The 18,385-nt window shown below is 41.4% G+C and overlaps 2 protein-coding genes across 4 annotated transcripts in view; both read right to left on the bottom strand.

Moving 5' to 3' along the window:
• The window catches only part of pgd (phosphogluconate dehydrogenase), a 7,129-nt gene extending 1,968 nt beyond the window's left edge, over positions 1 to 5,161 (bottom strand). The window contains exons 1-11 of one of the 2 annotated variants that reach the window (XM_046057150.1): positions 5,029 to 5,161; positions 4,504 to 4,579; positions 4,222 to 4,401; positions 4,056 to 4,121; positions 3,848 to 3,966; positions 3,567 to 3,636; positions 3,326 to 3,460; positions 3,007 to 3,196; positions 1,757 to 1,887; positions 1,373 to 1,506; positions 610 to 709 (exon numbers count right to left, since the gene is read on the bottom strand). In XM_046057150.1, coding sequence (XP_045913106.1) covers positions 610 to 709; positions 1,373 to 1,506; positions 1,757 to 1,887; positions 3,007 to 3,196; positions 3,326 to 3,460; positions 3,567 to 3,636; positions 3,848 to 3,966; positions 4,056 to 4,121; positions 4,222 to 4,401; positions 4,504 to 4,579; positions 5,029 to 5,036 — 1,209 coding nt within the window. In that variant the 5' untranslated portion in view covers positions 5,037 to 5,161. The remainder of the gene's footprint in view (positions 1 to 609; positions 710 to 1,372; positions 1,507 to 1,756; positions 1,888 to 3,006; positions 3,197 to 3,325; positions 3,461 to 3,566; positions 3,637 to 3,847; positions 3,967 to 4,055; positions 4,122 to 4,221; positions 4,402 to 4,503; positions 4,580 to 5,028) is intronic. The other variant, XM_046057151.1, reaches the window with a different exon arrangement.
• Positions 5,162 to 6,823: 1,662 nt separating this feature from the next.
• Positions 6,824 to 18,385, bottom strand: part of kif1b (kinesin family member 1B) — a 62,590-nt gene continuing 51,028 nt past the window's right edge. For both annotated transcript variants that reach the window (XM_046057146.1, XM_046057147.1), the window contains 15 exons: positions 16,984 to 17,092; positions 16,629 to 16,695; positions 16,351 to 16,435; positions 15,514 to 15,619; positions 13,271 to 13,385; positions 13,048 to 13,181; positions 12,897 to 12,958; positions 12,671 to 12,816; positions 12,233 to 12,493; positions 12,065 to 12,136; positions 11,637 to 11,758; positions 11,344 to 11,496; positions 10,867 to 11,059; positions 10,472 to 10,590; positions 6,824 to 10,368 (listed from right to left, as the gene is read on the bottom strand). In XM_046057146.1, coding sequence (XP_045913102.1) covers positions 10,326 to 10,368; positions 10,472 to 10,590; positions 10,867 to 11,059; positions 11,344 to 11,496; positions 11,637 to 11,758; positions 12,065 to 12,136; positions 12,233 to 12,493; positions 12,671 to 12,816; positions 12,897 to 12,958; positions 13,048 to 13,181; positions 13,271 to 13,385; positions 15,514 to 15,619; positions 16,351 to 16,435; positions 16,629 to 16,695; positions 16,984 to 17,092 — 1,787 coding nt within the window. In that variant the 3' untranslated portion in view covers positions 6,824 to 10,325. The remainder of the gene's footprint in view (positions 10,369 to 10,471; positions 10,591 to 10,866; positions 11,060 to 11,343; positions 11,497 to 11,636; positions 11,759 to 12,064; positions 12,137 to 12,232; positions 12,494 to 12,670; positions 12,817 to 12,896; positions 12,959 to 13,047; positions 13,182 to 13,270; positions 13,386 to 15,513; positions 15,620 to 16,350; positions 16,436 to 16,628; positions 16,696 to 16,983; positions 17,093 to 18,385) is intronic.

Genomic DNA, 18,385 nt, shown 5'->3' with positions numbered 1-18,385 from the left:
TTCGCGGAACGAATGTAATTTGGTGTCAACATGTGATGCCAACAACAAGAGGTCTTCACGAGGCCAGTCAGTCCCTGGTAACCAAAACCCAATTTGAGACAGGTCCAAATTATATTTCAGTCCAATCAAGTCAGGGAGAGTTTGCCTGCCATGGGTCTCAGGAAACTATGTACCAGGTGGACCTGAGCGCACTATGAGCTTTTTGCGGAGAAGATGGAAAGCTTGAATTGTGAAGTGCAGAGAAAAATCATATCTTGCCGCTTTTGGCACGGCTGCTTGTTAATTAATCGTGCCACCAGTGTTGGTGTTTTCTCTCTGTTTTGGACGAATTATTTCGTTGGGTTCAGGTAGGCCAGTTAATAGAAGACTTTAACAACTCTTGAGTAGTCCCAGAAGACAATTTGGATGACACATAAGCAAAGAATAAATCCACCGTGTCTTTTAACAATACAATGTACAAGGAAACACCTTCAGTTTGAAGACAGACAAAACAGCATCTCAATAGTAGACCGGGAATTGGTACTGTTCACTCCTTTCTTCATAAAAGAGGAAATAACTTTTTTGTGTGTGTGTGTGTCTTTCAGTGTGGCCACTTCTCCTTCCTCATACCTGACAGTCCTGCACAGCATTACTGAAGAAATTGTCAAGCAGCAAGTTCTGCAGCTCTGCGTCCCTGTCAAACGCTTCTTTGATTTTACCAAGGAAGACACTGGCGGGGAGAGGAAAGGGCCGTGTTAGGCAACAGTGGTAACAAAGAAAAGGAAAGATTTTGCTCATAGTGGTTTCATTAGATAACTGAAAAATTAATTAAAAAAAATAATTTACATAACTAAGTTTCAATTCAAGCAAGCAGAATGCCCTTCTCACAATGCACAGGTTGAGTGGTGGCTACACACGGCAACTCATACCGAGTGTTATATTTGATTTAGGTTTATGCAATGTCTTTGCCAGATTACACAAAGCAAACCAGTGTCACAACCATAGTTTCCTCATTTGTCTCTCAGTCTGATTTTACTGGAAGGGTCATACTTTCTTTCATCTACATTTCTCCCTCCAGCATTACACACAGGGCAGTGACAAAACAGAGCTAACAACTTCCTTTATGGCTCTACATTAAGACGTATCCCTCTTTACCCTGATCTACAATTAAAAATCCTAAACTTTATAAAACCTTACAAAGTGAATTACACCAACACCTACAAAAAAGGACTTCTCCATTTGAATCTTCTTGTTTTCTCAAGAAGTTGTCTCTTACACTGCCTTACCACAGTTTTCGCCATCAATGTGAAAGATGCCTGTTGACATAAGCGTTGCACAAGAAGGCGGCAGTGAGGCAAACCTGTGTTATGAGGACACAGGAGGTTAAATGTACCTGCGGATGATGCAGCCTCCTCTCCACATCAGAGCAATCCCGCCGTAGTTCAGGGACCAGCCGAACTCTTTGGCTGACTGCCGCAGCAGCATGAAGCCCTGGGCGTAGGAAATGATCTTGGAGGCGTAAAGGGCCTGGAAAAGATATTTTTATCAATTTATCCTGATATAGTAACAACATTTGAAATGTATATATAAGCAGCTGAAACTTGTTGGTTGGCAGTGTGCTTGAAAAATCGTAACTGTAAACTGGGAGCATCAATGTTTCAACAAAAATTAACCTTTGAGGGTGGGATTTACTTCAAGATGTATTAGTGTGCATGAGTTTTAGCTAGGTGTACCTAGTAAACTGGCAAATAAGTGTGTACTATACTGTGTGTTCTACCTTCCTAATGTCCTCCAGGAAGGCAGCCTTGTCACCACTGAATTTCACCCCCTGAGGCCCTGAAAGGCTGCGGCTGGCCTCCACTCTCTCATCCTTCAGAGAGGACAGGCATCTGGCAAAGACAGCCTCCCCTGAGAGGGACAAAAAGGTTAGCTCTCTGCACACGTCACACAAAAACAACAGAGCTCTCCAAACACCATAAACCGTCATTTCGTGACTCACAATGAATGATTACACTGGTTATTCTAGCCAGCACCATGCCACAGAAACACTATGCCAACACAAAGACAATGACCTGCATGACTCAGCAGTAGTAATATGACTACTGTCAAAGCAGACCTTGCCTCTACTACTTTAGAAAAAAAAAAAAAAAAAAAAAACCAAGGAATTGCCAGTTGGCACGTTAAAAATGATCTTGCCACTGTATCAACTTAAGAGTTGAGTAAGCATGACTTGCTAAAAACTGCAGGCAGAGAGACAGGCAGACAGAGAGGGATTGAGTTCACTCACTGACTGTGTCCAGTGAGTGAACTATCCTGGTGAGGAATGTTATCCCTGTTGGTGGCAGAAATGCACCCATGCAAACATTACCGGCCTGTCAGCCTGCGCCACACAGACACAATGAAGCTTTTTGTACTGCCTCGATTTTTCCTCTCTCACAAGAGGATCAACAGGACTGACAGGGATTAAGCAAACCCATATTTTAAAATAAAAATACCTAATCTGAACAATGGTAGTAGGGATTTTGCGACACGCATGTTTCTGCTTGTTCTTTTACTTTAGGTTTATCATGCATGTCCCTTTTATTCATTCTTAAACAAACAAAAAATAGGTGTCTGTCTAGAAGAGCTCTCTCTCTCTCTCTCTCTCCACCCCAACAAGACTGTTATCCAGTCAGAGCACCATACAGTACCACAAATCCCCCTTATGTCACTTGAGATGAGCAGGCCACATGAAAAGCCTTCAATCTACTTAGTGGCAGCCACATATTGATCGCGTTCCTTAGAAGAAGCTCACTGGCCACGCTGCGTGTCAGCTAACTGGGAAAGCTAAACATTAGCAAACAACTCTGCTCATTGGGCCTACTACCCTTTAATTTGTTGAAGTTGTGTTGAAATCCTAATAGGTGTGACATAATGCCTTTGCCATGTCATCATGACCAACACTGTTTAGCGAAAACAGCCAGCACTGGAAAAGGAGAGAAGGAAACCGGATACTTCCTTGTCTACAACCACCTTTCTTCCTCTTACCGATCAAAGTGACAGGAGTGCCGTACTCCAAGGCCGAAATGGCCGTCCACTTCCCCGTGCCTTTCTGTCCAGCGCTGTCGCGGATCTTGGGCAGCAGATGTGTACCATCAGAGTCCCTGTATTTAAAAATGCTGGCCGTGATCTCGATCAGGAAGGAGTCCAACTCTGTCTTGTTCCAGTTGTCAAAAGCCTGAGTGGTTCAACCACAGTGTGATGAAACACAGTCAGACACAGTCAGTCACATTGCCGCCCCCCCCCTTTCATTATACAGATCTGGCATTAAAAAAAAATAAACACAATACTGAAAATGACATCATACCTGTGCCATCTCATCGTGGTCCATACCCAGAACATCCTTCATCAGGTGATAGGCCTCACAAATCAGTTGCATGTCGCCATACTCAATGCCATTGTGGACCATTTTAACAAAATGACCTGCACCCTCATCTCCAACCTGCAGAAGCAAAGGCAGTCACGTTGTTGTGAGATGACCGGACAACAACAACTGCTTCAACCTATCAGTGCTACATTATTTACATTAAAAAAAAAACGCCACTCACCCAGTCACAACAAGGTTCTCCTGTTCCAACCTTGGCAGCAATGCTCTGGAAGATGTCTTTTATATGTGGCCTTAATAAAAAGAAAAAAAAATTAGTTCAAATTGAGTTAATGGTACAGGATGAGCCAATCTTCACAAAACAGAGATATTCACAGTTTTAAAAGTCTTAAGTGCCACATGTGTCAAACTTTCTCTTAAGTAACTTTTTGTTTTAGCATGTCTGCCCCACATCCAACATCTAGCTAAAAGTGCAAGTGCAACACCAAGTTTGTAATAACTCACCAGGCCTCTTTATGTCCTCCCGGCATGAGTGATGGTCCATAACGTGCCCCTTCCTCTCCACCACTGACTCCACTGCCGACAAACAGCAAGCCCTTCTCTTTCAGGGTCTGGCACCGCCGCTGTACGACAGAAACGCATAAGTACTATGAGAATATCCCTCAAACAGAAATAAAGATTTAACGCTAAACAGTGATCCTCTACGACTTACTGTCGTGTCTCTGTATTCAGAGTTGCCGCCGTCGATGATGATATCTCCCTTCTCAAGAAGAGGAACCTGAAGAAGAACAAATGCAGCACAAACCAATTGATTTAAGTAGTTAGGACTCTATTTTCCCACAAAGGACTTTAAACACAGATCAGCACAAACTACCAACCAGTTTGTCAATGAAGTCATCCACAGCCTGTCCAGCCTTGACCAACAGGATGATCCTCCTGGGCTTCTTCAGCTTGGTCACCATGTCCTCCAGAGACTCTGCTCCAATCACATTGGAGCCCTTGGCCTCATTCTGCAGGAAGTCGTGCACCTTGGACACAGTGCGGTTGTAAGCGCAGACCTGTCGGACAGGTGAAATAGATTAAGTGAAATAAAAGAAGGCCAGTGTAACTAGTTTTACTGCCAGGAGATGTGGAAATCAACACAGAAGCTATCATCTTACCACAAAGCCATGATCATTCATGTTCATGATGAGGTTTTGGCCCATGACAGCCAAACCAATCAGTGCAATGTCTGCTCTGTGAGGAGAGTCATAATCACATTTACTAATGGGCATCTGGTCACAGGCTGGACAACAACAAGGACTTGATAATAAAACTGTTAATAATAACTGTGTGCTAATTATATATTTCTATAATGTGTCTTGAGCCCATGTTTCATATTTTACTAAAAGGAAATGAAAACATGGTTTAAAAGTCACAAACTTGTGATTTCTAACCTGCCAGTCATTAACCAGGGTCCACAGCAGCTACTATATATGCCATCCGCTAAATGTCACATACATTTCTACTAAACACTAAAGCGGGTTAGCTAACAGGCTAACAGCTCCATCCACTAAACTAAATGAGAAAAATTACCCCTCAGCAAATCAGATAAAAACGACTACAAAGTCTACACTCATTTAACAGCCGCAACCTTTCCACTTCACCGAATATCTAAGTAAGTACAAAGTCATTTGGGAACTTACTTAGCCATAGTGCTCAGCGGGTAGAGTAACGGTGAAGAAACAGGAGTCCAAATGACAGCCGGGCTCACACACCAGTCCACTTCACTTCAGGTTTCTTCCTTACTCGTTTTTCACTTCCTTATTCCCTTTTCAACGTGACGACGGCGAGCAGAAGCCACGTATCCATCCAATCAGATTACGTGCAGCAAACTGAAGCGATGTCTTTTTCGAATTCTGATTGGTCCAGGATCCTAAGCAGAGGGTATCCGTTCTCCTATTGGCTTCACCGGCAGTCAGTCATTTCACGTGAACGCACACCCACAAGTGAACGGAGGGCGTTTATTCTACATATTAAATACTGAATACATTTAGCAGTGGTGGAAATTAACGTTACATTTATAAGTGCATTGGCAAGTACTGTACTTAAGTACAATTGTCAGGTGCTTGCACTTTACTTTAGTATTTCCATTTGCTGCTACTTGTAAATTCTACTTCACTACATTTCAGACAGACATTTACTAGCCTAAACTCACTAAATTAGTTACTTGTCAGATTAAGGTAGAATTTTACATTAAAACATAAGTAAAGCGTAAAAGGTACAAGGTATAGCTAAAGATAAAACCAGTCGCTTTTTGTCTGCTGCTCTCCCATGAATAATTTCACAACCCTCCATTTGTTACTCAAACTGTGAAACATCAGTATCAATTTTATAATGTCATATATAATGATGTCAGAAATCAAATATATCAGTCAAGTGTCAACAAGTGCTTTTACTTTTGCTGCTTTAAAAACAGTTTGCTTTTAGTACTTGCATTGTATTGTACTTGTACTAGTAGGATTTCTTCTTTTTTTTCTTCTTCTTTTGATGGGATTTGTTGCCTAGCAGCTTCAAGCCCATCTGACCACCTACCCCCAAACATTTTACATGTACAGTAGTACTAGTGTTAGCTGAGACTTCTCCACTGACTGCTGAATAGACATAGTAGGATTTTAAATCAATGACCTTTACTTGTGGAGAATTTTAAAAATGTTGTATTGGGACTTTCAGTTACACAAAAGGATCTGAGTTTTTCTTCCAACACTGAAATTTACAGTACTTAAGTAATTATTTACCTGAATTTGGAGGCCCTGTGTTGGAGAGAGGTCCTCGTTTCCAAATCTTCCACCTTGATTATTTTAATTTTGAGCTGAAATGTTGCAATACTCCTCAATTCATTTACGTTTGTTCCAGTTACCATGCGCCAAGAGTGGGAGAAACCTGAAGTTAATCAGGACATAGCAGCAGGCTAATCCAACCATGGCTATATAATGCAAATTAATACACAATTAGTTGTGCTTATTTCCTCCTGATAAAAAAGGTATTATGTGTAATAAAGTGTAATTTATCTTCCCCAGTAGTGGTCGTCCACTTATACTGAGAGTACGTCTTTTTTTTTTTTATACGCAGAATGGGAGTTCACACAGCTATTACATCGTGCCTAATTTGTTCTTCTAATTACTGGACATATTTGGCAGATCATAGGGACATTACTGCACTAAACCCCTTTCTTGTCAGACTGTCTTTACATGCATGAGAGGCAGGGAGGAGGTGCAATTAATCCAGTACCGTTTGAATCAAATTTCTTCCCGTGCTATGAAAATGTTCAGAGAAGAACTCAAAATTATGACCATCTCTGAATTATGACTTCTTGTGTTAAGTTTGACTTAACCAGTAAATCTTATCTTCGGTGACACACAAATATCATGAATTTGTAACATGTAAAAAAGTGAAGATGGAAGTCAAACTGTGCACAAAGGATATACAAACAGGCAGCACTTGTTTTGCTAATGCACAGTTTGCACTTTTTATTGTTGCCTCATTCACTAAACAGTTCAATTGTGCAATATTACCATACACAGAATTAGGATATCTGCATGACACATCTATGCTATACAGCGAATGGATTATAATTATTACAAATACAGTAAACATATTTACATTTTAAGTCAAGCTCCATACAACACAGATATTTACAAAATAAGTATGAAAATGAAACCAGTCTGACAAATAATGTACAGCGTTAATGTCATGGTTTGTCTTTTCTTTTGGTGAGCAAATCCAAAGGGAACGCAGTTAACTGATATTAATTGTCAGAGGGAAAGATGGAAAATATAATGGCTAGTTTTTGTTTGAAAGGCATCAACGGAAAAAAAACAAAAAAAACAGTGTTGAGGTGAAGAAAGACACCAGCACAACAATAGTATACTGTCATTTTAGATGTCACTAGCTACTCTGTGTTATATTCCCTGATATTAGAAAAAATAAAATGAGTTCAAAACCACCCTTGTTTTGTCATAATTCAAGTGGCTGGCTAAGCATGAGTAATGAGTAAATATTCTTCAATTCAAAAGCAGAATTCCACTCAAACCACCTTCTCATAAAGAGGAAACACTAATGTAACTCACCTCCCATGGAAAAGGAAAAAAAAAAAAAACAGTGGGTTACATTTTAGTTCTCTTTGTTTTTAACGATGGATAAACACACACCTTCATAGTACATTCAACGCTCTCCCAGTTCAGGCTGAAAGAGGCTGCCTTGCCATCATTTGGTTCATTCTGAGTAGAACAACTAAACCGCACAGACTTTATTTGATCAGTTAGTTGAACCTTTATTTTTATTGATATGTGCAAAGAGCTGCAAACTAATATGTACATTGCAAACAATAAATACACAATCCAAAATAATAAACCTCTGCAAATTAGTCACTGGAGTGAAAATGTTTGCTCTGACAGGTATTTGTATCGATATGCATCTCACACACATTGTGAGGTACACTGCACTTCCAACCTTGATCAGTGCGCACAGATGGTTTATCATTATAATTTTTTAACATGTCTTGGTTCCTCGACAGACAAAACATTTTCTCAGAAACAATTCCATCAGGTTTTTGTTTCTCTGACCAGCAGGTTGGCTGACCTGAGGGCAGCGACGCTCTGTAATTTAATTAATTATTCTGACTTCTGAGGCAAATGTTTTCTGTCTTTCCATCAGCAAACAATGAAGATATACCACCAATTATTTTTTTGTCACAGGCGATGGCGACCTCTGTTTCAATACATTTAATCCTGATGTCCCTTTTACATGATACACTAGGCTTACTACTGGTTGGTTGGCCAGAGTTTTTAACGCCCATCTGTATTTATCACATTTGTACCATTTGTAGAGATAGAGACGCCAAAAAATGTCATAACTTACCAAGGAGCCAAATATAGCAGCTGTGGTGCGATGTACAGAGCAAATATTTTCATAAACAATATCAGAAATAAAATCTTTTGAGTATATGTCGTCCCTTTAATATCACTTCTTTCTTTCTTTCTAGTAAACCTTTCGAGAAACAGCTATCCAGTGTAGCCTTGATATGTGCTCTTGTGAGTGTTCCTGATACTAGAAGTAACCTTGGTCTTAACACGCGTGATCTGCCCTCGTCTTGCCATAGATATGTGTTCATGTGCAAAATAAGGTTAAACACCAATATCATTGGTTAGAACTTAAGAAATAAATGCCCTCTGTTATATTTCATATAAAACTTCACTATGGAATGATTAAAAGCATAATAGAAAAAAAACAATCAACAATGTTAATAATTTAAAATAAAAAACAATGTCAACCCAATGAGAGTTAGATGAGTTAAGAGGTTTCAATTCAAGAACGCAAACAGAAAAGGAACACATGGTAACCTGTGGTGCTGCGGAACAGGAAGTACTTCACTTTAGAGATTTCTTTTACCTGACACCATCGTGACAGTGAGGGGAGTCATGGGATAGACATCATCTGTCCTGCAGGCTGTGAGCTAGCAGATTTATCAATTAACTACTTGCTTCAAGGCTAGAGCATTGCAACTTCATTCTCTTTCTTACTTCCTCTTACTCCCGTTTCACAATGTTCTGTTTTGTCTTCATTATCGCGTGATTGAACAAAACATCAGCAAATGTCGAGGCTCTCTTGAGGTCTGAGGCTCGACACGTTGGCGTAAGAAGAAACTGCTAAGAGCTGAGAGGAATGTCTTAAATGAGAGTTAACTACCACACTGATCCCAGGACAGACTGTATGTACAAATCATACTGTCCATCTTCCTCCTCCTCCTCCTCCTCCTCTCCTCGATACCCTGTTTTTTTTTTCTTCTTGAGATGAAATAGCAAAAGGACAGGGACAAATATCTAGTACTACAGGAACAATCCATTGTCATGTTTTCACTGCTGAGATAAATCTTCACATATTTTTGCATGTTTCTTCAGTTAGCATGTATTTTTGATGTTGACACAAATGCATGATTTTAAGTAATCACTCATGGACTGACTGACGGGCTCTCTATCAGGGTGGGAGTTGGTGTATGTACACGGACTGAGGAGTAGGATCTAAATATCATACGGATGACAGTGGAAATCCAGTGCTGCCCTCGTGTCTCGCTGATTTGGAACTAATTTTTCAGACTTAACATTTTTGTTTCTAAAGGCCGTTTAGGTGACTAGAGGGGGAACTAGAGGCAGCGGCCCGACCTCACGGTGAGAAGGAAAACCTATGAATTCATTAGCAGCAATATATCTTGAAGTAGCCTTGCTTTCTGCAGCAGAATGTAAACTGATACGTCACTTGGAGATATTTGTATATTTTCCCTTCATGGTTTCAAGGTTATCTGATTTGTTAGAATTTTATTTTATTTATTTTTTTTGAGTAAGCAAACCTGCTCTTCTCCTGAGGACTGCTGCGGTTATCATGCAGGCATATAAAAAAAAAAAAGAAGAAAAAAAAAAAAAAAAAAAAAAAGAACAACCTAATAATAAAATAAAACTCTTCACGAGAGACAAATAACACTGATAGAGACAATTTTTTTTTTTTTTTTTTTTTTTTTACAGATGATTGGCAAACTGAAAATTAGTGGCCAGAAAGAACAGTTTCTGAAGAATCGTGCACACACACGTAGACCATTACAACATGCTACTAGTTAGGGAGACGGGGAATGACAACAAAGCGGAACAAATTCAGACCCAAACATTGTCATAAAAACAAAAACACAAAAAGCTGAGGAGGAGGAGGATAGGAGGAGAAATAGAGAGGAGGAAAGCTAAGTTGGCAGAGGGTTGTTGGAGGGAGAGAGGGGAGGCAAATTTCTCTGGAACTGAAACTTTTAGTCGCATGAAAGGAGACTTAAGCCACAAGTCTACTTACAAGAGAAAACCGTCAAGAATCACAATGATTAATAAGTGTTAACACTCGTTATGTTCAAAGGCTTTCCAGAAAGAGTGGAAGCCGTGGTTTCCTGCGTGCCCGGTCGACTCACTCAGTTCTTCATTAGACCGCTGCGCCTCCTTGCCAGCTTAGATCTGTGGGAACAGGATTTCACGTTTTGATGACATGAGAATGTAGTTTTTGAAGAAGGTGGTTCAGTCACGTTAGGTGTAGTGTAAGATACGGGTGTGTGTGTACCTTATCGTTCCTGCTAGCAGAGGGTTAAAAGCGTATAGCCAGTCGTTCATGTCTTTCTCGTTGTTGGCCTGCAGGAGGATTCCTCGATGTTTTGTGCACACAGCAAACGTGTGGGGAGTCTGAAAGGAAAAAACATCAAATATTGGTCAAACTGCACGTCTTTCAGGTTTTCTATCAGATAAAATGCACATGCAAGCTTTCAGGTTGTTAAAGGAGAACAGACAGTTTTTGCAAGTTGTTGTTTGAATGTTGCACATTTTGCCAATTTGTGATAAATCTGGTGCAGTGTTTTCTCTTAATGAGGGATACACAGGTATTTACCTCGTGAATGTTCAGTTATTCAGCTGATGGCAGAGGCTGCAGATCAGATGTTGAGACACAGGAATAACTCTTACCTTGAGCATGGCTTGCTGGTCTTCACTGTATTCGACCTGCGCTGTGGAGAGGTTGAGGACACCCCGCTCCACCGGGTCCTTGTCGCTGTTGTAGATAAAGACGTAGGGCCGGCGCACAACAACAAAGTGCTTCACCCACGAGTTGGAGCGCGGCTCCATGAAGCTTAAGAAACCTTTCTTGGACACTACAGATCTGAAAAGGAGCCAAAAAAAGAATGACCTAATTAGTTAAATTATTTAGTTTTGAGGAAGTGCTTGTTTTCTGCTTCCAGGTGAATGCACCCAGGTTCAGCAGTGCAAATCGATTCACATCATTTCGGCTTGGATTAGAAAACAGGATTATCTATTTTTGTTTGGGCTGTGAGATGCATCTCATATTGACTTTTAGAAATTGAATCACTGCACATAAAAGTGAAAGGAAAAGAAAAGCCTAAAAGACTAAAATAATAGCAAAAGAGCGAACATGTCGGCACACACCCCGGCCTCATTTCTTCAATATCAGGCACCAAGTTGAGGAACTCGTTCTTTCCAGCCCGTGCAAGGTAGGAAGTCTCCAGAGTGGGAACCATCGGGAAGTTTTCATAATCCGAGCAGGAAGGACTGGAGGCACGGGAGCTGTTCTCTGGGGTCCTTAGGGACACAATACTCAAAGTTAGCATCCTGGGGATAGCCCCCAATAAATTACATCTCCAAAAATGAATTGTGCTTCCAGTATATTTTATACAGGCACTAGATATGTAGACAAATTATGAATTAAAGAGGAGTTTTACTTCTGGTCCATTGAACCACAGCGGGAGTCAGACAGAGAGGGGCAGGTGGAGGAGGGGGTAAGGGTGGCGCTGCTGAAGCTGGTCACCGACGGGTCCCGACCGATTGGTGAGATGTCAGACAGCTGAAGAAAACGAGCAAGAAATATTTGTTAAAACACACTGTTTTATGTTTCCAAGGCAAACACTGCAAAAGGAAAAATACATTTATTTATTATTATTAAGAAATGTTAATTTAAGTCACTTGTCTATTTGCTACATCTCTACAGACAATGAGCAGTGAGATGCAGCTAAACCAGACACTGTACAGGTATAAACTACTTTCAAAACTATTGTAAGAATATCTGGAATTCAGTAGAATTTAGTGAGACATCACACTGTAGTCACGTTAGTTTAGTTAGTTATTTTAATTTCTTTTTATCATAACTCACCTTGCAGTCACTGATACTGTTGACCACTTGGTTATATTCACTGTTGTAGGTGTGTGTCAGGAGGCGCAGGCACTACAAGAGAACAAAGATGAGACTGAGCTGTTCTGCCGAGGAGAAAAAGGCAGCTGTTGAACTGTTAATATCCCATAATGCTGAATTTGCTTTCACCTTAGTAGCCAGCTCCTTCTCCCGATCCACCAGGCTCTCGATGTCGGTGGAGTCGTAGCCGCTGCTCTCGCTGGGCGTGATGGCGCTTTCAACGGTGGTGCTGGAGATCTGCGAGGAGATGGAGGTGGAGGTGGACAGGGTGCCTGAGCTCATGCTGGGCGACAGCGACTCGCTCAGGGACTTGGTGGTGGGAGCTGTTCCCACTGGTGCCGCCTCTCCAAGCTTCTCCCTCAGCAGGAGCAGGTGGCGGGTCTTCTCCACCTGGACGAATGACAGGGGGAGAGAGTTAGGTGCACATTTCCATCATAAAAGAAACTTTTTAAAAGGAAAGAAGGTATTTTTCTGTCAGTGGTTGGACAGCGACATAGTAGGGAGACAAAAGAAAGCATTGGCAGGTTCATAAAATTTTGGGGGTGAATGTGATTTTTAAGGACCCACCTCATGCAGCTGTTCCATTTTCTCCAGCTCCCATTGGTGCTCCAGGATGAGACTGTCTCCTCTGGGCCTCCAGCCGGCCAAGTTCTCTTCTCCACGCACATAAGCCACTGATGTGTCCAGGACCTTCCTCCTCCTCCGCTGCATCCCTGCTCAGGGCGAAAGCACTCATTAGGGTGAAGCTCTCAGAGGAATCACGATAAAACTGGCAGAGTTTGAGTCTGCTCACCTGGGCTTCCAGTGTCAGACATCTTGCACAAGCTCAGCTCGTAGATGCCGGTGACTCGATTGCTGTAATGAAGAAAGGGATATTGTTTTAAGTAAACTGTATGGATTATAACATGATCCAAATAGAAATGGACATCAGTCTGAAGTCTTACCAGTCAGGGGTTTTGGAGTATCCACTCCCAAAGAGGTTCCTGAGGGAACGGGGAGGGGAGATCTTTGCGTCTCTGGAGTAGAAGACCATGCAGATGTCTTTGGTAATAATGGCCGGCTGAATGCAGTGGTCCAGCTGTGAAGAGAAGAGCTGTGTTGACATCCAGAGTCTCAACATATAGAGCTCAACGCCAAAAAAAACAACACAGAAGAGAAATGACTGACCTCCAGATAAGCAGACAGGGTCATGTAGATCTTCTCTCCATATGGAGTGACTCTGTTTAGCAGGAGGGAGTTGTGCAGGGAGCTGTCCCACACGGCCTCGAAGCGGTAGAAAGTCCTGAAGAGGAAAACAAAAATTTCTTCAGCTATAAAATTTTTTTACAGAGACATCAGCTATCTTAGTATTATCTACTATAAGGTCCTAGTCTGTGCTTTGTGCAGGATCTGTGTGGATACAGAGGAAGAGCCCAGTTTTGTAACATAGAGAGTGAGATGCTGTTCTGTAATTGACAACGTGAGTACAACTGTGACAGATTTGGCGGTGAACACCGTGCAGCAATTGAAGCGGACCTCACACTTATCCCTAGACAAGCTGTGAGAAAGCACACTGAGGTGGTAAAGCTTGACAATAGACACAACGTGATCAGGAGCCACAATAGATAACAGGAGTGTCAGGAATGTGCCGAGTGCAGCGAGCTGTGTGTGTCAATTGACACAAACCCAAATGGTGGCAAGTAGAATATCGGGTTTATATGTTCTGCATGTCAGGTTTAACCTATCATACACATAATGTACCTGACAGCATCAATGCAAAGACTATCAGACTACTTTACAGATATATATATATATACACATATATATATACACACACACACACACACACAAATTTACTGCTATTTTAACAGGTCGTCTGTTTGTGAGGCTCTTTCAGGGGTCACACTGTTCCTGTCTGTGGCAGCAGGGGGCACTCTTGCCCACAGACTGAGAGGCAGAACTGCCTTGTTGGTGCCTCATTGGCCTTGGTTGTAATGAAATACAGTGAATAACAGCTGAGAACATTCATTTGCAATCTGGGTGCCACAGAACATCAACATACCATGACACAAACTAATACAAAAAAGGGGTTTCATTTGCATCTAAGATTGCCTTTACTTGTCCATAAACCATTTGAAATAGGATTTGTTTCTTCAGACACTGAATGTTGGCGGAAATAAAGGCAGACCTAATGCAACATGCTAACTAAAGCACAAACTTATTTCTATGAATCTATAAAACTAAAGAGAAGCATAAAGGTCTTTCACTGAAGGAGCCTTATGTTCTCTGGTCACTGGTACCTATCAATATCCTTATCAATAGAAAGCCTGAGCACAATCAAGAGTCCAGCCGCAGCAGGAGGAAAAAGAGAGTGCACAGAAAAAAAGAGAGAAGCACAGAGAGTCAGGCAACAGAGACAATGGAGCAAACTAATGAGAAAATTAACAGCAGTGGAAATGGAAATGGTCGTGCAATGATTTCACTTTGCCTTTGGCAAATATAAAGACATGGACACATCCACAGATATTGCCTGAAACCGTTTCTGACCTCCAGCTGCTTTTAAGAAACAAATCAGCTACAATATGTGGCAACAATTAAAAAGACAAAAAAAAACTGTGATGACATTTGCTGTATTAAAAAAAAACATGTTTCAAGGAAGGCTTGGACTAAAAATTGAACAGAATAAAAGCAGAATGTCAACAAATAAGTGCATTTACATCTTGAAATTAGGGTTGTTCTGATTGGCGGTTGGATCGCTATCGACAATTGAAGGGATGATCAGCATTTGGTTTTTCATGGGTCGATATTAACTCACTAACTAAGATGACCTTCCCCTTCAATGATTTATTTGTAGCAAAACCACACACCACAATATCAACGCTGACCGCCACATAATAAATACTATTTAACAGGAGTAAAATTATAATTCACTGTGGAGCTGCCCGCAGTGCATAGATTCGCTCAGCACCTCCGCTTGCTCGCTCCCTCTCTCTCTCTCACAAACGGAATATTTATAGAAAAACTAATGCATTTAAGTTAACTCTAAGAAGTTAGTCTATCTGTTTTCTTAACACAACGCTGTCAATGTCGGAGACCCACCTTCGAATAAGTTATAAGCAAGCATGTAAGAAGCCTAGCTAATAAGTATAGCTATCTTAACGTTAGAATGCATTTCTTGGTGGTTTCTCTTAAAGCTAATAAGCCTGTTTCTTCCATGCTGGCATTTCACTAACATGTCGCATTGTAACACCGCCCCCTGCCGATCAGATCGTCAATCGGTGATCTTTAGCAGCCATGATCAGACGTTATGAAAATATAGAAGATCGCCCAATCCTACTTGAAATGTTGTGTCTACTGAATATATCCTGTGTATTAAGCACACGTGGATTCAAGATAGGCAAAGTCTCGAAGTATGTGTGCATTTCAGCTACCTGTTTGAGTTGTGGGATGACTTGATATTCTTGGCAGAAATGATGTTGAGGGACAGGACAGCATCTGCAGCGCTATCGTCCACTTCAGCCTTGTTCCTGATACGACCTGGTGGGACACAGAGCAGCACAACACGTCAACATCTTGTTGTCGAAAGGGATCTTTTAGCTGGAATATAAATGCCTAATATAGGAACAGTAGTTAATCTCACAGTGTCCAGCAGAGAGACTTCCAACTTATTTTCATTGTCGATTATTTTTCCGAATTAACCGATAAATTATTTGGTCTATAAAATGTGAGAAAACAGTGATAAATGTCAATCAGTGTTTCCCAAAGTCCAAGATGACATACTCATATTCCTTGTTTTGTCCACAACCCAAATATTTTCCGTGATTATCTGACATAGAAGAGTAAAATTACTCAAAACAATGATTCCATTATCAAAATACTTGACGATTAATTTAATAGCTGACAACTAATCGATTAATCGCTGAAGCTCTACTCCAAACACATGCCTGTTTACTTTTGAGCCTCTCTAGATAAGAATGTCAGCAGCTCAAAGTCTAACTTGTGAAATGTAATTATTTCACCCATCAGCTACAGCTACAGTTTAAACTGCTTATAGAGAGAGGCAGAGTCGAAGCAGACACAATTCCCCAGACTGCATTTATTACTTAAATAATATTTTCAGTGCTGCCTCCCAAACTAAGCTTCCTTTGAGATAAAAAAAGGTGTTTTATCATATCGCCCCCTGATGGTGCTGTGTGAACGAGGAAGGAAACATGTAGCATCACCCGCTTCTCTCTAACTATAGTAATCCCTGAGGTAAGACTGCTCACCCACGACCAGCTCGCGCACGTCCTTCCAGTGGAGTTCGCTCCCCTTCTCATGAATGAGAGTCACTGTGATTCTCCGCTGGATCCCCTGCAGCACAGACGACAGGAGCTTAGGGTCAGAGTAGACACGGCTTGGACAAAATTAAGCTTCGAAATGTTTCTTATAAGAAGAAACAATATTTAATGGTTCGCTAGAAAGAAAAATATGACTTTGCCTTTAACATGGTCAAGTCCACCTTATAAAATGAACATTTAGTAGGAATTGAGTAGATCTCCTATACCTGGTGCAGTAGGTAGGTGCCATGGCAGGGCAGTCCTCCGCTGTGATCCACTACAGCTGGGATGTACCTGTGGAGGGAAGGAGGTCACACTCTGCCTGAACACTTCAAACTACACATGTTTGCTTTAGGAGTAGTTCACAAATTGTATTATAAAATAAGACATGGACTATTCTGGCTCAAAGACAAAGTTGAAACATGCTGAAACCGTTTCAAGTTTGAAAGTATTGCTTTCTTTTTAGTATTGGTACGAGCACTTTGAAGTAAATCTGACATCCCACATTGTGTGTCTTTTTAAAATGACACAAAGAACATTTGCTGCTGCACGTGAATACATGATGAATGTGTAGACACTCACTCTCCGGTGGGCTCCAGCTCGCTGATCTCAAACCAGACCAGCAGGTCGTACTTGCTGACGCACTGACCCAGGTTGGACTTAGTGATGGTGTTCAACTTGGTGGCTGGAACTGACACACACACACACACACACACACACACCACACACACACACACACACACACACACACGATATTAAAAAATGTAATTTGCCTCAATATGGGATAGATATTAACTATATAAATTGGATTAAGAAATGGAAGCTGGAAATGTGAACACACTGCTGACCCTGGATACTGAGCCATTAACCTACGCATACTGTAATACCAACATTTAAAGGATGTGTTAATATCAAGTCATTAAGTTTACTGAAATAAGATGTGACACAGAAAACTTCAAATCCTATTCAAACCCAACAGTTGCACCTACAGAAATGCTATGAGGAGCTAAATGACAGATTATACCACCACTGACAGCACCCTGCTGTCGGACACATCAGGATTATGTTCCTGTTGAAACAGGATAATATCAGAGGCACACAGCTACGCTCATTTGTGTTCAATATGGTTGAAATTAACTTTATTCCACATGAAAACTGCCATAACTTGAATGCAGCTGAACCTATAAAGGCTTGACCCCCTGGATTTTGATTTATGCTGTAAATGCTTTGTCAGTGATCATCTATGATTATGATAAATACTCATTTCATTATTTGGCTTACGATTCAGCATATGCAGCAGATTTACCTGAAGGTGTCAGCTCAGGTCAGTTTGTAAGTGGCGGGGGGAGGGCTGGACTTAGCTGACTGGACCTACATAGACCTGCAGCGGGGTGTAGCACACATAACCACTGCAGAGCTTTATCCTGCTAATGCCTGCAGTCACACAGCACCACATGAGCAAAGCACTAGCCTAATCACTACAACACAGGTGCATCTAATGCCTGGCCTGTTCGCAACTACAGTTTCCGCTGTACCAACCATGGTGCCTGGGCACAATTAGCACAGGGTCACTGTGCACTGGGAGGAACGGGAAGTGAGAGAGCTGGTCAGCCTCATCCTCCAGACTGGCCACGGCAGAGGAGGCCAGGGCGTTGGCGTGCTCGGACAGCGTGTCAAGCACTTTGCCGTTCACATAGCCAGTCATCAGGTAGCGGATCAACTCTATCTTACGCGTATGGTCTTGGGTTTCAGTGTATGATGATGTACGAATAGTGAGAAGAGGGAGGACAGAGTTGGGTAAGAGGATTATGGATGGTGGGAGAATGATTTAATAAGAGACAAAAAAAAATCCAAAAGGAAGCCAGAAATGAAAGAACAGTGGAAGAAATATGAGGCATGCTAGTAACAAACAAGAAATATGCTGCAATGAGGGTGACAGGTGAATTAACATATTGATGTTACAGTGAGTGGTGCGATGCCATTA

This window comes from Micropterus dolomieu, linkage group LG08, assembly GCF_021292245.1.
Source record: "Micropterus dolomieu isolate WLL.071019.BEF.003 ecotype Adirondacks linkage group LG08, ASM2129224v1, whole genome shotgun sequence".
In the NCBI taxonomy this organism is placed as follows: domain Eukaryota; kingdom Metazoa; phylum Chordata; class Actinopteri; order Centrarchiformes; family Centrarchidae; genus Micropterus; species Micropterus dolomieu.
Note: the sequence above shows the minus strand (reverse complement) of the source record. Positions and strands in the feature narration are given on the sequence as shown.